At 41.7% G+C, this 18830-nt stretch overlaps 1 protein-coding gene across 1 annotated transcript in view; it reads left to right on the forward strand.

The window, feature by feature from the left end:
• FNDC3B (fibronectin type III domain containing 3B) overlaps positions 1-18830 on the forward strand; it is a 145967-nt gene that overhangs the window by 57505 nt on the left and 69632 nt on the right. Inside the window, exons 4-5 of the mRNA XM_062498916.1 lie at positions 5682-5925; positions 6860-7138. Coding sequence (XP_062354900.1) covers positions 5682-5925; positions 6860-7138 — 523 coding nt within the window. The remainder of the gene's footprint in view (positions 1-5681; positions 5926-6859; positions 7139-18830) is intronic.

An 18830-nucleotide genomic window follows, 5' to 3' on the forward strand; every position in this document is an offset into this window, starting at 1 on the left:
TGCTCTTGCTTTTGTCTATTGCTTCATAGTTAAACCCAGTATTTTATGATAAACAATTAGGACACAAATTTAACATGTAAGCCATAAAGCAAATTAATGCACTCTGGGATATGAACCAAAATGTATTTGATTTTTATTCTGATTTGTCCCCAAAGTGTACATCTAAGAGTCAGGCAGAAAGCAATACCCCTGCAGAGAAGCAACAGTGCCTATTAAAACAAGGCATGAAATCTTATTTCCATTTTGTTATGCCAAGCCTGTGTGAGCTGTGTTAGCCCTGAATATTGCATGAGTTATCGAATGATTGCATCCCTAGATTAATGTGGTGCTTCATCACCTCTTCAGAAAAATTGGCAGGAGGATGTGAGCCCTGCAAGGTCAGCCCCACTGGAAGCAGCACAAACACAGATTCTGTTTCTAGACTTCAAGGACCATGTTAATAGTTGTGACTAGAAGCTGGTTTTATTGATGTTAAGGAGATGCTCCCAATGATGAAGCTTAGCTAGGGCAGGAAATGATCCAGGAAAAGAATAGAAAACAAATATACACCACCAGTTCAAATCTTCCATGCAATGGTTTTGCTCTCAAAAGACCAGCTCTTCAAAGAGCCAGTATTTTGCATTATCTTTTTAGCAGACAGACCTCTGTGCCCCTCTGGCAGATACGAGCTATCAGGTCAGGGTTTGTGTCCTGCAATTCTCTGTGGGCTAAGGGTTAGTTAAATATAGACAAGGGGAGAAGTTCCTTGCTGTGCTCTTGGTTGACAATATCTCTGCTGTATAAGTTGGTTGTGGACGGTGACGTGACAGAGAAATCTGCATTAACTGTGTGTGCTGCCAACTTTTTTTTGGCTTCAGCTGTTAAGTGAGATGAAGAATTTGGAGACTAAGGTGTTAAATTTGGGGACAACCTCATGGGTTGTTGCTCCTGCTTTACAGTGTATGTCTGGGAGGAGACAAGGAGGGTTTGAAGTGTTCTCATCAGGACAACTAGAAAAATGAAAGTATCCTAAAGCAGGATGGTTAACTTGTTCGTTTAGTACTACTGGCTGAGGATGGACGGCTCTCTAAATAAATCTGGAGCAATTCCACTTGAATTTGAGAAGTTACTTGTCTGTAGTTGGACATAAAAATTTGGCATGAAATTCCACTTTTGATTTTTTATACAGGTTTCTTAACATGAGCTCTGTGCCACAGATATTTTAAGACTGAAGGACAAATTTCCTGGTTGGACCATGAGGTGCACAGGTGTTGAAAGGCTTCCTTTGGCCATGGGGTTTCTGTGGTCTGAAGTGTTCCATTTGAGCCATGGTCCTGCTGTTCAGTATTCCTGCACCAAGCACATGGCATTTGACAGAACTAAAGCATGACTTCTGGCAAGAGGAACGTCTTTAAATGACATTTAAAATGGTAGAAAAATTATTCCATCCTTGAAAAACAGGATTTTGGTCCTGGGTACATCCTGTCCCCTAAGAGAGAGGTGTTCTTCTCCAAAAGCATGTTTGGCTAGCATTGGGTTTTAGTGACTATCTCCTTGTTTTTGTGTGGCTAGCTGCTCCCAGAGCTGCTCTGGGTGTTTTGTGGACTGCAATCAATAGAGGAATCCTTTAAGAGGATGATCCTCATTAAAGCTTTGAACACAAGGAAGGTTGTGCAGATCTCATATGGAGCAAGACATGAAGTGATGATCCTTTTGAGTTTATGGGCACTGTATCATTCTAGATTTAAAGTATTCCAACATGCTTGCCAGCATTCTAGATGTTTATCTGTCTATTTTCCACATTGAAGGTGTAGATTTAAGTTGGTGTTTGATTTAATGCTGATGGATTCTAAAGATAGTGATGCAAACTTGCCACGACTGGCGTGAACTCGGATTGGCATCTTTAAGAAATTAAATTAATAAATAAAATGTTGACATCCAAGTGCCTCGTGGATGAGCTCATTCTGTACTGTTTTTGGGTACAAATTGATTTATGAATGAAGTTTCAAATTAGTTTATGAAGTTCATGAAGTATTGCTTGTGGTCCACCCAGTGGCCATGCTCCAGATGCCCTTGCTGAATGTAGCACTTTAAATTTAAGTGAAATAAGGGTTGTTTGGGTTTTTTTTTTTTTTGAAAGTAAGTGGAAATTACTTGTTTATTACCATATAAACTCATACAATAAGGGTGTGTTACAGAATGAGGGTGATTGTTTCTTTAACTGGGTCTCACAAAGTACAGGTACAATTTACCTGTGCACAATTAACATGCCTTTTTCCTTAGAGTGTAATATTAAATTTCAGTGGAGAAAAATGAGACAACATGGAGCAGTGTGATATATTTTGAATATTTGAATTATCTCTAGTTACTACAGTGATATCTGCACTGGAAAACAAATAACATTTAAAATGACGTTCCCAAAATGTGGCAAGCAATGGGGGAGGCAGTTTTATTATGTATGAGTAATGTTAACCCAGACTGCCCTGAAAGATCATCACCTACCTCATGTAGCAATTAAGCTCCCTAAAATATGGGAAAAAGCCCACACAGAACTATGCTATAATAGTATTGTTATTGAGGTGGCATGCCACTTACACCAGCAAACACAAAAAATACCAGCAAAAGACAATTTACCTACTAACTGTTTGAAAAAAACCCACAAAGTTAGGAAAGTTTATCTCTGAGCTCCAAATGACCAGTGATATTTGTTTTCTCTAAATATAAAGTGCTAAAATTAGTAATAGCAATTACTTTTAGTATTCCAGTTGCATCTAGAGACCTCAACAGGGATTAGGATTTTGTTGATTCTTGGCACTGAAGTAGAGACAGTTTAGCAGCGTGTTTCCAGATGAATTTATGATCTTTGTGACAAGTGGTTTTATGCAGATACAAAGAACTGCAGATTTCTCCTTAAAATAGTGAAGTTGAACCTCTCTGCAAGGTTATGTTTTTTTCATTAATGGATCAAAACTGATTTTATCTATCTTTGATGAACTGAAGGTTGTCTCCCAGAACGGCACGATTACAATCTATTCACTGCAGGTTTTACAGATCAAGGGATATCTCCTGTCTTTATAGCTACCTAATGCATATAACCCATAAATCAGATTACCAACTTAGATTTGTTAAGGACAGAATAATTTAAAGATTGTATGTACAGCTTCAGATATGTATGTGTATATGAATAATTCCTAGTTTAGAGAGAAAATGCCCTGTAGGATTAGGAAGTAAAGTGGATTTTGTAAGGTCCCCTGTGTTTTTGTGTTCATTTGTAATGTATGCACATGGAATAGCAAGAATGTTGTTTGGCGTTCATGGCCTGGGAGGAAACAAATAAAAGAGATTAGTGCCTTGGCTTTTTGACTAAAGTAATTTGGAAGGCTGGCTCATCCTTTGAGTTGGACTAGTTGGTGGTTGTAGGTTCCTCCCAACTGAAATTTTCTACTCTATCCCCTCATCTCTGGCTTCTCTCAGTCCTGTTGATATTTTATAGCTTCATCTAGCAGGGTAATTTCATCAAAAAGGTCTTTGACAGGACTCTGAGCTTTCCTCCCTGCTTTATAGTTGATAGTTCAGGAAGCTGAGTCCTAATAATTTTAAATATGGTTTACATTATGTGCTGCTCAGGGTACAAGCTTTCTGTCTAAATCTGTTCCTTAACATATTCATCTTTCACCAGAGCACAAAAGGCACATGTAGCTGGTCTAGATGCACAGATAAGAGCTTGGAGTTGGCTTTGAGGCTTGGACTAGTTAAAGCCATGATGAAAACCTCTCACATCAGGATGTAGGAACTTGCTCTCTCAATTAAGTTACTGCATAATCCAAGTCTGAGAGTTAAATCCAGCATTTCTGTGCATAGTCCTAGATAAGTAGTCCTGTTTTTCAAATATGTGCTGAACGGAAAAGGATTTCCCTCTTTTCCAGGTTTCAGAGTGCAGGTTTGAGACCTGGCAGCAGGAAAAGAGACGCTGTGGAGCAGAACCAGTAGCAGAGATGGGAAGCCTGAAAATGCAGCAGTTGAAAGGATGCAATAGTCTAAATCTCTGAGGTTCAGCTGTGTAAAGTCTTTGAAATGTAAAGCTGGCAGCTGACAAATTGTTAGTGGAAGTCATAAATTTTGAGGGTAGAATCAAGCATGTTAAGCCAAACAATTACTCTTTTGGTTACTCAGCAAGTGACGCATTTGTGATGTGAAATGTTACAAGTGAATGAATTAACTTTCAATAGAAAGTTATTTTCTGTAGAGGCCAGACAAGCCACAGAAATTGTCCTGGTCCCATCCCGTAGCTAACAGGAGTGAATGCACATAGCCTGAGAGCACATGTGGCCTGGGGGAGGAATTGGGTCAGCCACTCCTAGGTGAAATATTGCCCTGTGACACCTTGCTCACCTGTTACCTGAGGCAGGAGCTGCTGTTTGCTGGAGCGGTTCTGCTCTGGGCATTGCCCCATGGCAGGGCTGGTCCTTGTGTGGCACAGGTGGCACAGACAGCTACCTGCCTGTGCCTTTCCTCGGCTCCAGGGTACAGATTTTTCTTTGTGGTTTAAAGACACGGGGATGTGGTGAGAGCCACTGGAGTGTGGGCAAGCCACAGCAGATCTCTTCTGCTGCTGCTGCTGGGGGTGGATAACTCCAGCTGATGCTCTGGTAATCAGCTGAAAGTGGCAGCATCTTGCAATAGGTGCCTTTGGTGCATGTATTTCATACAACGTATTCATCATAGATACTGCTCCAACTGTGTGCCATCAGTCAGTTTCGAGAAAATGGGGTTTTCAACAACCTCTTTTGTTGTATGAAATTAAATTATGCTTTCTTCATGATTTTCTGCCTTGTGCAAGCCAGCATACAGAGTCGAAGGGATAGTAATTGTTCTTACGTGGTTGTATTTTTTATTTAAGAAATGGCAGAAGTTTTTTGAATGAGCTTCAAGAAAAGCTTGGTTCCTAAGTCGGGATTGAAATTTGGCTGGTTGATTGTTCTCCAGAAATACAACTCTGGAAAAATTATAACCTGAATAACATTTTTCAGCCTAAGCACATTTCCACCTTCCTACATCTGTTTTTACATGCTTTGACTGTGGCATTAGGGGCCAAGTTATGCAAATCTCAGCGCTGATTTGTGTGGATGTATAGACCAGCTCTGCAACAGAAACAAACCCTCTGCCCTGTGATTTGTCCTGAGCAGCTCCTTTGCAAATGTAGGCCAGCACAGCAGGCTCCTGCAGAGTACATGCCTGTGTGCACACACACGGCCTCTCCACGATAGCAGTGCCAGCTGCTTTCCAAAAGTGTTACTAACTTCATTCTCAGGGCGCTGTCATAATCTGTGGTAGAAATTTTATGGGCAGATTGTAAGGTCAGTCCCAATGAGTACGCTTTTTTTTGGTGCTTTGTGTTCCTTTTCCAATTGTTTTCCTCCCTAAATGCAGGTTATTTATTCTGTCCCTTAACCCACATAGTTATCACTAGCAGCAGTACAGCTCCCAGTGATTAGCGTGGATATTTGAATCTGCAGGAAAAGCCACATCACCACCATGGTTATTTCTGCTGATATTAATTTTAGAATTGTGTTTATTCATGATGCTGAACCCAAGGACCAGCTGATTGCCGGTGGGAGGACAAGCTGTAAACAGAGCTGTTTTAGAGGTGTGCCTGCTTCAGATGCTGCCTAACGTGCTCCTTTCCCTGCCTTTCTCTGCAGGTGATAGAAGACAGCACGGGTGTCCGGAGGGTGGTGGTGACGCCGCAGTCTCCGGAGTGTTTCCCTCCCAGTTACCCCTCGGCCATCTCGCCAACCCATCACCTGCCCCCCTACCTAACACACCATCCCCATTTCATCCACAACTCCCACACAGCCTTTTACCCTCCTGTCACTGGACCTGGGGACATGCCACCACAGTTTTTCCCGCAGCATCATCTTCCCCCAACAATATATGGAGAACAAGGTGAGCTGGGAGGAGGGGACTGGGTCTGGCCTTTCACACCTGTGTTCAGCAAGGTTTAAGGGCTGGGGGAACCAAGAGTAGGGATCAAGTGGAAAACTTAGAGAGCTTTGTTACATGGATGGAGCCTCCTTTAATATCATTAGTGAGGAGCTGTAGCTTTCCAGAGTATCCATTTTTATTTTGCCAACAAAGACTGTTTTGGGCATTATATTTTCAAGGTTCACACTCAAAGTGAAGCACAAGAAATGAGGATTGAATTATAGAAGAAAGTCAGGAAATACTATGATCCCTGCAAGCTAACCTGCCTTAGGTTAAGAAAGAGTCATTCTTGGAGGGGGAAGTGGGGATTGTATTTAATGAAGTGTATCTCAAAGCGTGTACATGATATTTATGATAATTCTCAAACTTTTTTTAGATAGTTTTAATTCCCAAAGTTTCTGCTTCATGTTGTACTTCTCTCCTTAGGCAGCACAACTGACGTGATTTTGAAGTCTGTTTATACTATAGGGAAATTAAATTGCATGTAATCCAAGGTTGGCAATTTGAAACCAGCACATCTCACCTTGTTCTGTCCAGCCAGGCCCTGAGGAAGAAAATGCTAAATTGCTCTGAATTTATGAAGGCTTTTTCCAGAAGATCAGATCTGTCTGTATTTTTGCTTGAAATCTGTGTCCCTGAAACACAAAGGCTTAAAAGGAGGGGAAAAATGTCACCCTAATAGTGATATTTTACGCACTCATCCAAAGGAGCACAGTTAATACAAAATAATTGCAAAAAAAAGAAAAAAAAAAAAGGGGTTTTCTTTTAAAAATCTCCAGGAACAGCTATAGTAATTTCTTCTGGAGATGGCCAGGAATTTGCATTTCTGGAAAAAATAAAACCCTCAGTGATTTTTGTTGTTCCGAGTTAACGCGGGTGAACCGTTCCGTTTCAGAAATCATACCACTATATGGGATGTCCAGCTACATCACCAGGGAAGATCAGTACAGCAAACCACAGCACAAAAAGCTCAAAGACAGGCAGATTGACCGCCAGAACCGCCTGAACAGCCCTCCCTCCTCCATCTACAAGAGCCATATAGGCAGCTGCACGACGGTGTACAATGGTTATGCCAAGAGCCACAACGGGGCGAGCAGCGGCGCAGCCCCAGCCCTGAAGAAACCAGAGCGCAGAGCAAGGAGCAGCCCAAAGTCAAATGAACAAGACCCACATGGTAAAAAAGAGGGGTTTTATTTATTTTTAATTCCTTTTTATTGCACCTTTCCGGCTTGTGACCTCCTCTGGATGGATCCAGCAGCGGTGCCAAGAAAGGCTCCCTCCCCCGCGCTAATATGGTGTGAACTTCAATACAAATGCTGGGCTTGCTAGGCTGGGTTTGTTTTGTTTGTAATGTGAACCCAGTGCCTCCCCATCTTTTGTGACTGCTCCCTTGGTAGATGCAGCATCGTTCTCTTTTTTTGATCTGTTGGAAGCAGAAGTGCATTTTATGGGTGAGGTCTTGGTTTTATTTTGCTATTTGGAGAGGCATCTTGGCACTTCACAAAAATCTTCTTGAAAAATTGAGCTGTAACCTAAATCTTGACTGCTAGGAACCACTGTTTTGCATATCTTAGGTTGACCTGGTGAAGTTATTAGAAAGCTTGTAGCAGATGAGTGAAAAACCAAGGGGGTTTTGATATGAAAATTCAGTGAAAGTAAAATTCGTTGAAAACAAAACTTAGAAGAAATTTCTTAATGTTAGCCATTAGAAATGGTAGTCAAATAAATCTGGCTACTTTTGAAATCATTTTCTTTGGAATTTTCAGAGGCTTCCCATTTAAAAATTTAAAACTTTAGATGAACGACCCAGTGCTTTACTGTAATGAAATCTCATTTATCACAAGCCATTCTGCACACAGCCAGATCTACCTAGATTTAGTTTAGTGACTTTTTATAATCCCTTTTACCTACCTGCCTTTCTCCTCTCTGTTTGTCTCTGCTGACTGCTACAGCAGCAGCTGCCTGAACAAATGACATAGTAACCAAAGCAGCATGTCCAGGATATTCATAATACACTGAAATATCTTGAGTTAATTTATGCATAAAGCATAAATTTTCCATTATCTATCTATAGTGTATATTTATATAGATCTGTACATGTGAGACATAACTGAAAGAAATAGTTATGAAAATGAACTGTATCAATACCTAAAGAGGGGGGAAAAAATTGCTGGCATGGTAAGGAATGAGGATTTGCAGACATGCTTCAGGGTCTTTAGAATTAGCAAGGAACTGTGTTTGGGAATGCTGTAATCCAAGAAAATGAATCACTGCATTAGACTTTCTAGTTATTTCTTGCCAGTCACCTTATGCAAACTTTAGCGTTTGTTCTTATTTATGTTTAGGTGTTTATTTGAGTTGGAATGCATGAGGTGTTTGAAGCACATGTGTGAAAGACCTGGAAAAAAGTATAGTCTTACAGTAATGGTTCAGTGGGTACTGAGTTAGCCTGAAATAATTTAGATATATTTCTGTAATACCTAGGAATAGTTTGAAAGTGTTTGAGTTTTGCTGCAACCCTTGTGTTTGTCTAATTCGTTTCCTTCTTCTGATGTGCTGTGCTGCAGCTGAAGAGCACGAGTGCTTTTAAAATGCCAGGAAAATCAGTAGAGTCAAGGCTACAGCACGTCCAGTCTTGTCAGCCAGAGGATGCCTTCAGACTGGGAACAGCAAGGGATGGAGTCCTCCTCTAGCTGGGGAAAAGTCCCAGGCAGGAGGCTGTGCAAAAAAAGCATCCCTTGTATTACCCTCCTGCCTTTTAAAATCAGGTTCTGCATCTGTACCTACCAGTGGCAGCCCTGGAGTTGTGTCAACTGCTCTGCAGTAAGCCCAGGGCCAAAGCAGGAACTGGAGAATTTGTTTTATATTAAAAGAAGAGAAAAAGATAATGTGGGCTCAAATATGAGGTTTTTGACATAAGTGTATTATTATAGTCATACGTGTAAACTTACATGCAAATTTCTGCAGAAACGTCACAGAGGTTTCTTAAAGGCTCTCATCAAGGAGCTCCCTGAAATGCCTTCCCATTTTATATTTACAAGCTTCTAATCATATCTGTTGCTTTATATTTACCTTTTCTGTTTCACCTTTAATTATTTGGGGATTTATTGATGAATACCTGACTAAACTGGACATATAGGTAATTAGGGTGAGACTTGACAGCAGTCTGGGCACAGTTGCTAATTTGATTTATGCTGCCAAAATGACAGTTTTCAGAATAGCCAGAAAAAATGAATGTGTCAGAAACAATAAGCAGCAAAGGGGTTTAAACTTACAGGTTTTGTGGATGTGTATCTGTTCAAGCCTGCTAATAGTTAAAAACTTGATGGTGCTGTGTGGCTGCTTCCAAAATTGCAGAATAGCCTGGAAAATCTATTTTTAGGTACACAGATATATAAAAATGTGTGTATATATATATATATATATATATATGCATAAAATTTGTGGAGAAGTTTTTATTTAGAAAACTGCTTAACCAAAGGACTCTTTAGGAGGGAAGAAGGAATGTATGAATTTGCAGTGAAACTTGGAGTAATGTGAAGGAGAGCTGGAGCTGAGGGCTTTGTTTGCGTGAATTTTTTAATTGGGACTGTGATATGTTTCATAGCCTATCATTTCCTATCTGGCTGTGGGGTGTGTGTCCTCCTGCAGTGGAGCTGGCTTCTTCTGGGTGTTTGGATGATGGAGCAATCCCAGGATCCAGCTGCTGGCAAGGAAGGGGGCTTTAGGAGCCCCGGACACAGCTGGAGCAGGCACTTGCAGAGGCTCAGCTCTGGTTGTTGCAGAGAACAGCCTGTGTCAGTGCACAGTGCTCCAGGCTGACCCTGAGTGCTGTCCTTAGGGATTGGGCTGGCTGGGATTGGAGCAAGGTTTGGGAGTGCTGGGAGCCTGGGCGGGAGCTTGCCTGGGGCACCTCTCCCAGGTGATGCTCACAGAGGCAATTGAAGCGTCTGCTCTCATCAGCAGAGAAAGATGATCCACACAGGGATGTTTGTGATGGGGAAGATGGGAGTTTCTGTTCTTGGATGTGCTGCCCCTGTGCTGAAGGTGGTGCTTGTCCTGCTCCTTGCTTCTTGGTAGTGATTTCTGTGGGGGGCTGTGGTGTGTTACTCCTTCCTTAGCACACCCACTCTGCTGTGGCTGAGGTTATTACAGTGCTGCAGGAATAATGAGGGGGCTGGAACACCTTCCTTATCAACACGGACTGAGAGGGATGAGCCTGGATAAGGGGGGAGACCTTAAAGCCCCTGAAGAGGTTTCAAGAGAGCTGGAGAGGGGCTTTTAACAGGGGCATAGGGTGACAGGGCAGGGCAAATAGCTTTAAACTGAAACAGTACAGGTTAGATGGGAAATATCCCATTTTTTATATATATAAAAATATACATATACATAAATACATAAATGAATATATGAATATATATATATATACATAAATGAATATATGAATATATATACATATACATAAATGAATATATGAATATATATATATATATATATATATATACATATTATAAGAAGGAATTTTTCCCTGTGAGGGTGGGGAAGCCCTGGCACAGGTTGCCCAGAGGAACTGTGGCTTCCCCTGGATCCCTGGGAGTGACCAAGGCAAGGCTGGATGGGCCTGGGAGCAACCTGGGATGGTGGGAGGTGTCCCTGCCCATGGCAGGGGCTGGTATGAGAGGATCTTTAAGGTCCAACCCAAACCAATCCTGTGAATAATATTGAAGAAAATGTCCAGTGTACAATGCAAGGACAACTCTACCCTTTTCACTGAAAAATCACAGTACGTGTGGTATTTAGTTTAAAAATGTACTTTTGCATCTAAATCTATTCTCATTTAATGTATTATGCCCATGAAATTTGAGTAAGTGCTCAAGGAAAATTCTGCCACTCATCAATAACTTCCAGCTTCCTTCCAATATTAAAAGAAAGAAGGGTTCCCCAAAAAGTCTGCTTCACCACTGGTAGAAGAAATGGGGTTATAGGTCATCAGTTCCGAATGTGATCAGTACTGGAATTCAGTAAATTACTCTGGAGTACTTTTGTTCAGTCACCTCTCCAGCTGTGGATCCAGCTTGTGCACCTCTGTGCTCTGCACAGCATGATGGTGCATTAAAAATAAGTTTGTGCTTCTAGAACACACCCGTATCCCAGAGTGGTTCTGTAACATAGCAACATCCTTTTATAGGAAATTTACAGTTTCAGATTGGGTTTATAAGTGCAATTCTGACCTTTCCATCAGCTGTATCGTGCTGTGTTGGGCGGTGCACTTCTAAATAAACATTTCTAGGAAACAGTCTGTTTTAAGGCAAAGAAAAAGGAAACTTATTGCTTATAATTGACTGAAAAATTTGCAATTCTTCTGAGTGCTTCTGGTAGGATGATGGATGGTGTCTTGTACAGGTTGAAGGCTTGGAGGTATGACACTGGTATTCTGGTTTAAAATCCAGATTGAAGCTTTTCCATAGAGCTGTTGAAAAAACTGAATGGAAGAGGAGGGAGCAGGGTTGGGTTTTTTGTGGCTTGGGGTGTTTTGTTTTGTTATTTTTTCTGTAAAGGAGCCTTGCCATGTAAAAAGAGCTGTAAGCGGAAATCCTGTCCCACTCATGCTGTCCTTTATGAATTTCAGTCTGAGTCACTTCCTTCTCATGCACTCAGTGACTCCCTTCTTGGTCATGCAGTGATCTGGTAGTTCAAGAAGTTCTGTGTGTGGCTGCAAGTACTGTGGGAACACAAGCACTTTTGAGCATTCTGACAATGCTTTTGCCTATTTCCTTATAAGACATCTATTTTTGTTTTTTCCTCTCTTCAAATGAGATCGATTTTTTTTTTATTTTTTTTAAGTCCTTATTGAAACTTCAAGAGCTCAAGACAGCCAAAACTAAAACACTTCAAATGGGTAGAAGTGGGAAGGGGGATGGATTGTTGTGTGCATCCTGTGCAGGAGCTGGGTTGGAGCTGGTAGCTGGGTGCCAGAACAAACAGACCCAGCCTGGGCAGGGAGTGGCTCCAGCCCAGTCGCGTGCGCCTTTGTGGAAGCGTTCCTAAAGAAGTTTTTGTCCTCGTTTGTGACGATCTGGCTTCAGATCAGGGCCCTTCCAGCGCAGGAGTGTGATGAAGATGATGCTGAGGAGGAAGCCTGCAAGCCTGAATGTGTCCCACGTGCTTCTCCCGGCTCCTCCAGCAGCATCCAGAACAACAACCAGATACCAGGGAGGGTCGAGTCCTGCCCAGTCCCTTGGGTGCCCACCCACTGACCTGTTCTCTGTGAACTCATCTAACTCAGTTTTGAAAAGCCTTCATTTGCTTTCCCAGTGAGGAACACTGACTTTGGTGTGCACTTCCCTGCTTCGAGCAGCTGCTTTCTTGCACGTGCCATTAATGCACTTTTACATGTGGAGAAGGCAGGAAAAAACATTAGAATCAATTAATAGTTCAAAGAGTTGTTGTAGACTATTGACAGATTATTTTCACATGTGTACAAGCCTCAGAGTTGTCGCTTTCCTGTTGCGGAGGTTTTGTAAATTTGATTTTGTGCACTGAAGCAGCCTCCACTATTTTGAAAGGTGAAAACCATGGCTTCAAATTCCTGCTGCTTGGAGTTTCTCAGGAGATATGGGTAGCTCTGTGCACTCATTTCTTTGAGGGAAATGCGTTGGGAATACACAGAAAATGGGCTTGGCAAGAGAACTTCCTGACCGTGGTGGTTTTAATTTGAAAACATTTTAAAATAAGTGCTTAACTTGGCAAAGCAAAAGTTCTGGGGTGAAGAAGTTCTCTGAGGTATCCCTGAGTGGGGTGGGGTGTGCTCTGCAAGCTGCTAGTAAGTGATGCAAAGTGGGTGATGTACGAGAAACCAGAGCTGAGACATTCTTGGTACATCCCCATCCTGTTCGCTCTGAATCTTCCATGTAATATTTAAATACACTTAGGAAAAACGTTGTTGTTTTAATCCGGAGGCTGTGAATTAAAGGTAAATTGAGGAGCTGTGATTCAGTGCAGACAGGAACCAGGCGAAGTTCCTCTTCTTACTCATTCTAGATCCTGTCAATTCTTTTCTATTTTGGTCCTGAATCCATTTTGCTTATTTATTTGCACATTTATCTGTACCTGTATATCTATAGATTTAAAAGCTTAAAGGAGTAGTTTCATCACTTTTGGTCCATGTAAGAAAAGAGGCTGGGAAACACTGGCAGTACATGTAAATTTTATGTTCTTTTAGCCAGGACCCGATAATCTGGTACATGCTAATAGACATTTGTTATACCAATGTAGAAATGTTCCACAGACAAAATTGGTCAAAAATGGTTTTTTCTGCTGCTGTACAAAATACCCCTATGTTAAATGCAGCTGCTTTGGTGTCCCTAAATGTATTTGCTTCTATAAAATAAGGAGTTTCAATAAGATTGTCTCCTGAAACAACCTGTCAAAACTGACACAGTGATTTTATTAATAGCATTGAAAAAAACACATGGAGGAATAAAATATATCTGTCAGGTTAAGTGAATTTTAGTATTATACCGAATAATGGAATGTGAAACATGAACAACATGAAACATAATATTTAGTGGAATCAGAGAAGTGTTGAATCTTGAGATCATAGATCAGCATCATACATGAAATCTAAATGGTGTTACTGTTCCTACTGCATTTTTTAATAGTTCTAGCCATTACTTGTCTGGATCCTTCAGACTTGTATCTCATTAGAAATAAGATTGTGTGCACTTTGTGCTGTTTTCCTGTAAGCTTTAATGCATGAGAGGAAATAGGATGCATTAATTAGGGCATAGTGTGAACTTGAGAAACCAGTGTTCATTTGCGACACCCAGAATTTGTGTGATATTTTCATGCCTTGACCTTATCTCCCACATCATGACTGAGCTTGTGCTTTTGCTTGTTTCTATTTGGAAATATGCCTGCTTCTTCAACAGCCATGATCTTTGGTATTTTTTCTAAAATAATAGGCTGTGAATTGCTCATTCAGGCAGTAAACAAAGTGGTTATGAGTGTCAGATACACCTTTGTGTATCAGCTGGAACTCCGTTAGCTGGGCCACACAGATTCTCACCAAATAATATTTTTGCCTCATAGTCGCATAAAGTAACCACTTAAGTGAGCTTTATATAGACTGATGGCTGTATTACAAACATATTGCAGGGTTCAGGTAGAGTACATTCCCAAGTTCATGTCAGTCTGTGTGCCTGCAAGAATTTATCCAGATCAGGCTTCATTTGCAACTTTGCTTTAGCAGAAGGAATGGCTAAAATGTTTATCCAGCATCACTAAAATACCCTCTCCTGAGGGGGAGAAACAAATCTGTTTCCTCTGCTGTCTTGAAGCTTAACTTCTGTCATGGGGGCTTTGATGGAGAAGGGTGAAAGCTAAATATCATAAAAGGTGCTGGAAAGCAAGTCCATGCCCAGTGTGCCCCCTGCCTCTGCCATAGCTTTGCCCAGGTCCAAACCCAGCAGTGTTTTGCTTTGAGCTGCCTGTGGCTACTTCCTTCTCTGGCATCTTGACCAACTCTTTCCCAGAAGTTGCCTGTGTGCAGATAATTTCCAGGAATTTGCAAGCCTGTGAAATCTTGTCTGCATGTGACCTGTCACAGACACTGCTGTGTCACACCACACTGCTTTGTTAGCACAGAGTTCTACAAGCTGGGAAGGGCTGACACAGGGAGAGAGGAGGTACACTCTATATTTTTATGCACTCATCTTGAAAGACGAGAGAACCAGCTTCATGACTTCGGCACCAGAAGTTGTAGAGAAGAGATTCTCTTCATCAGCTAAGTGGGAACCTCTCCTAATTTAATTGCACAATGTTCTCCCATTTTCACATCCCCTGTTTTTAAAGAAGAATGGAAATGCCTCAAACTTGGTTTTGTCCAGACTTTTTGTACCTGAAAATGCAAAGAGAACACCAGGGCAACGTGGATACAAATGATCCAGCGTGGTTATGAGCTGCTTTGAGAACTGGTGATCTGGGCATTCATGGCTCTGAGCCATCCATGGGGCAGAATGGGTCACCACAGTTCTGGTTACATTTTTCAGTCTCATCACAGCAGCTGTGACAAAATAAATCTCATTAGAAGCTCCCTAATCTTTCTAAGTGTGCTCAAAGTGTGCTGAGGAACATGTAGTACATATCTAGTAAAAGAGTGGGGGAATCTGGCTCCAGGGCTTGTGTTTGACCTTCTTAGGTTTATAAGGGTTAAAGTTTATAACCCTTTTATAAAAGGGTTATAAGCTTATAAACCCTTTTGGCAGTGGCTGGTGTTGTACCTCAAAGCTGTTTTCCCCAATCCTGATCAGTTTCTGTAGGCTCTCATATTTTTATTCTCATCTGCTGTATCCCTCCCCTGCCTCATTTTGCCAGCAGGGTCTCCTTGGCAGGCCGAGCTGGATAAGCTGTCTGCTCCATCATTTATCAGGAAGTCAGTGCTAAATGACGTAAGGCACAACCTCTTCCCCCGAGGATCTTCATATTATCTCAAGAATTTGCAGCTTCTGCAACTGAGAGTCAAATCCAGAAGACTGAAATGTGAACTTTTTTCCTAGCAGTTTAGATAATTTATGGATACCCACCCAACAGGAAAAAAAAATCGTACAAAGTACATTTTCATCCTGCTTTAATGCTCACTGATTAAATGCCTGAGACAGGGAGAAGAGGTACACCAAGATCTCAGAGCTTCAGAGCAAGATAAGCAGTGTAACCTCACCACTTAGGAGGAGATAACATGGACCACCAACAAGGGAAGGGAATTGTGTTTCCCATATTTGGCAGTATCTGGGACATTGAGCCAATAGTGAGACGATCTTTATAGGGAAGAGGTGGAATATTTCCTCCCTCCAGACTAGAGAAAAATAAAATGCATTTAAGTCTAATGATTTAATGAACAGCACTTATTTGTGTAGCCAGATGTTCTGAACAATGTCGGTCTGTATTTCCAGCTGGATTTGCAAAGGTGATGAAATGAAATTTCATGTCCCCCTGAAGTTAATGGGATTTGTTTACTGAACTCTTTCAGGCTGTGCTTCAAACCCCATCAGTTACTCTTCATTTTCTGAGGAAGGGTAGAATTTGATTTCTGAAGTGACCTTCATTATATTTGCTTTTAAGGGGAGGAGGAATCTTAATGCAGGGTGATGCTTTGACTGTTGCAGTTAACAGAAAGGATAAACACTAAAATGAAGCAGCCGTTTCAATTTTCTCCAAGGTTTAGTGTAAAAGATTTTGTCCAAAAGCTTGAGTTTGGGTTTTGTGTTGGGTTTTTCTTTTTTTTTCTTCTTGTTTTGGTTCTCCCCCCCCCTCCCCCCCCAGCTGTGCTTAGAAGCAGCTGCTTTGATTTACTGCAATTCATGTGACTTGTGCCTGAATTTCATCTCAGCAATGAAATCCAGAATGAGCTGAAATTCCTGTAGCTTTGTTGAATCCTTCCCAGCAAGCAGTAATCAGGTGGATATTTCTGTGAAATATTTTAAATATTTGTAAGGGTTCTTGGTGGTGAAACTGGTTGTGCCAATATCCAAGATCACGTTTTGCCCTCGTCCAATACAGGACTGCTAATTGCCCATGCACTTCTTTCAGCTCACTAGTAGGAAGTTGGTACAGACATTATAGACCAGAGTTTTTTAAACCTCCTTGAGCTCATTCTTTCCATCTCAGGCATGAGAGGGCACAGATAAGATTACATCAGCTTTTTTGACTTCTGCATTTTAGAAATTTAGCCCCCAGTCTTTATTAAATGTTCTATTTAATATCGTAGCTCATAGTCATAGTTCATCCTTCAGACATGACTGCAAAACAATTTAGGCTGGGATTGCTTGAGTCAGTTGATTGTCATCTGTCATGAGGAAGATAATTTATTTCTGTTCTGCTGTCAATCTGTAGGTGTTTGGGTTGATTTAAAGAAGGGAGGGGAAGCTCTTTGCCTTCCCCCATCTCTGAGCTGTGGTGCCAGGGCTGAGTGGAAAGAGAAAAAGGTTATTTGGTTTCTGGGATTACTGTGATCTCTTCCACCACTCATGGCAATTTTGTTGTATCATACTTTTCATCTGGAAAAATAGGTCAGTAATTTACATCGGTAACAGAAGAGCTTAGGTTGGGGTTCATTCAAAGAATGTTGTAGCTGCAGCCCCTCACCAGCTTGCCATGAAAACTCTTTGCCTTCCTAGCATCATGATTTGGAATGGTTGCACTTAAAAAAAAAAGCCCAAACTTTTTTTCCTGTGGAATCTAACATCTTTTAAAGGCATGCAAATATTGTAAGTAGTGCATAGAAATACAATTTCTGCTTTAATGGAAATGCTTGGACAAAAATCAAGAGCAATGAAAAGATGGTACTTTTATTCTGTTTTCGGGCAAGCTTTCTCTGCTTACTTTCTCATAGAGGATGAATAGCTTGCTTTGCTCTGACTCTTCTTGAGAGTGAAATAGTGGTTATTGCTGAAGCCCAGCATCCCAAAGCACTTTGCATTGCCCACCATGAAATCTAAAGAAGGCTTTTCTTTGATTCGAGCAAGGCTGAGAAGTTGTGACTTCTCAGGGCAAAGTTTGGCCTCCAGTTATTTTCTTCAAATCTTTTTAGTTTGTGATGGGTTCTGCTGTGCCTCTGCACTGGGGATGTGCTCTGCTGCCTTCCTATTGTTGTAGCAAACTCAGTGGCTTTGTAAGGTTCACTGCCAAGGAAGCTGTTAATTTTGGCTGAGATGCTCTGTTTAATCCCCAGCAAGTTTGGAACTCCTATGGAGTCTGTTTTGGCTGTGCTGTGTGATTATTTTTCTGTGCAAATATGCAGTTCTGCAGGTTATTTTGTTAGTTTGGTGTTTGATCAGGAAAATGCTCTTATTGTGTAATAGGCACGTTAGCAAAAGGTTTTCTGCCCAGAATTGCCTATGATCATATTTCTGAACGTCAAGAAGAAGCAAGCTTTATTTTGTGTTCAATACTGGTGCCATTGTCCCCGTACACTGGGGATGGTATTTCAGAGAGAAATATTTCCTCATTGGCATGGGGCAGCAGACACAGGATTTTAAAGGCCAGACTGGTACACTGGAGATTTGTCACTCTGTGTTCATTAGGGATTGTGCTTTCCACCTCAGCTCTTGGAGACTGCAGTTCTCACCTCTGCCCCAGCAGGACTTGGTGTGGTTATCCCAGCAGGGACACTCAAAAGTGACAGAGACAAAGCCATGGCTGTGGTGGGATGCAGTGGAGCTGTCAGTGATCCAGCTGGGAAGAGAAGTTGAATCCTTGGAGCTGTCATACCTGTGCTTTTTGGCAGTGCCAGGAGGAGTTGTGAGCCTCCTTTCACTGTGTTCATGATGCTCAGGCTCCCACTTTGCCTGGCTGTGACAGGTGCCAGGACTGAAGGGAACCTTTTCTCTTGGAGAGGAAATCTGTAAGTGCCAGATGGTGTAATTTTGTGGCTGGTGTCAGACATCCTTTTGAGCCAGTGACACATTTTAAGAAGCGTGGCTATCTCTACCATGCTCCTACTTTGAGCTGGGGAAGCCTGTGGAGGTTTTATGGCCATGTCATCTGGGGCCACCTGGGCTGATGGTGACAGCAGGGTGCAGCTCTGCAGAAGTTACATCCCCTCCTGAATGACCACTGGGTTCCTCAGCCTGGAGAACAACCCTTGAGTGTGGCAAAGGCTGGACAGGCAGTCACAGGGAATGAGGAGAAAAGAGAGGGGAAAAGCACAAAGCAGCACAGAAATAAATGGAAGGAATTAAGCATGAGGAAATTCCATGCATCCCAATTATTGTACAAAATTCCGAGGAGTGTGAAGAACATCACTGTTCCTAGGAAAAAGTTAGTGTTTGTTGGCAAAGTTTGTAGTGAGAGCAAAACATCAGCCTTCT

This window comes from Cinclus cinclus, chromosome 10, assembly GCF_963662255.1.
Source record: "Cinclus cinclus chromosome 10, bCinCin1.1, whole genome shotgun sequence".
Taxonomy (NCBI): Eukaryota; Metazoa; Chordata; class Aves; order Passeriformes; family Cinclidae; genus Cinclus; species Cinclus cinclus.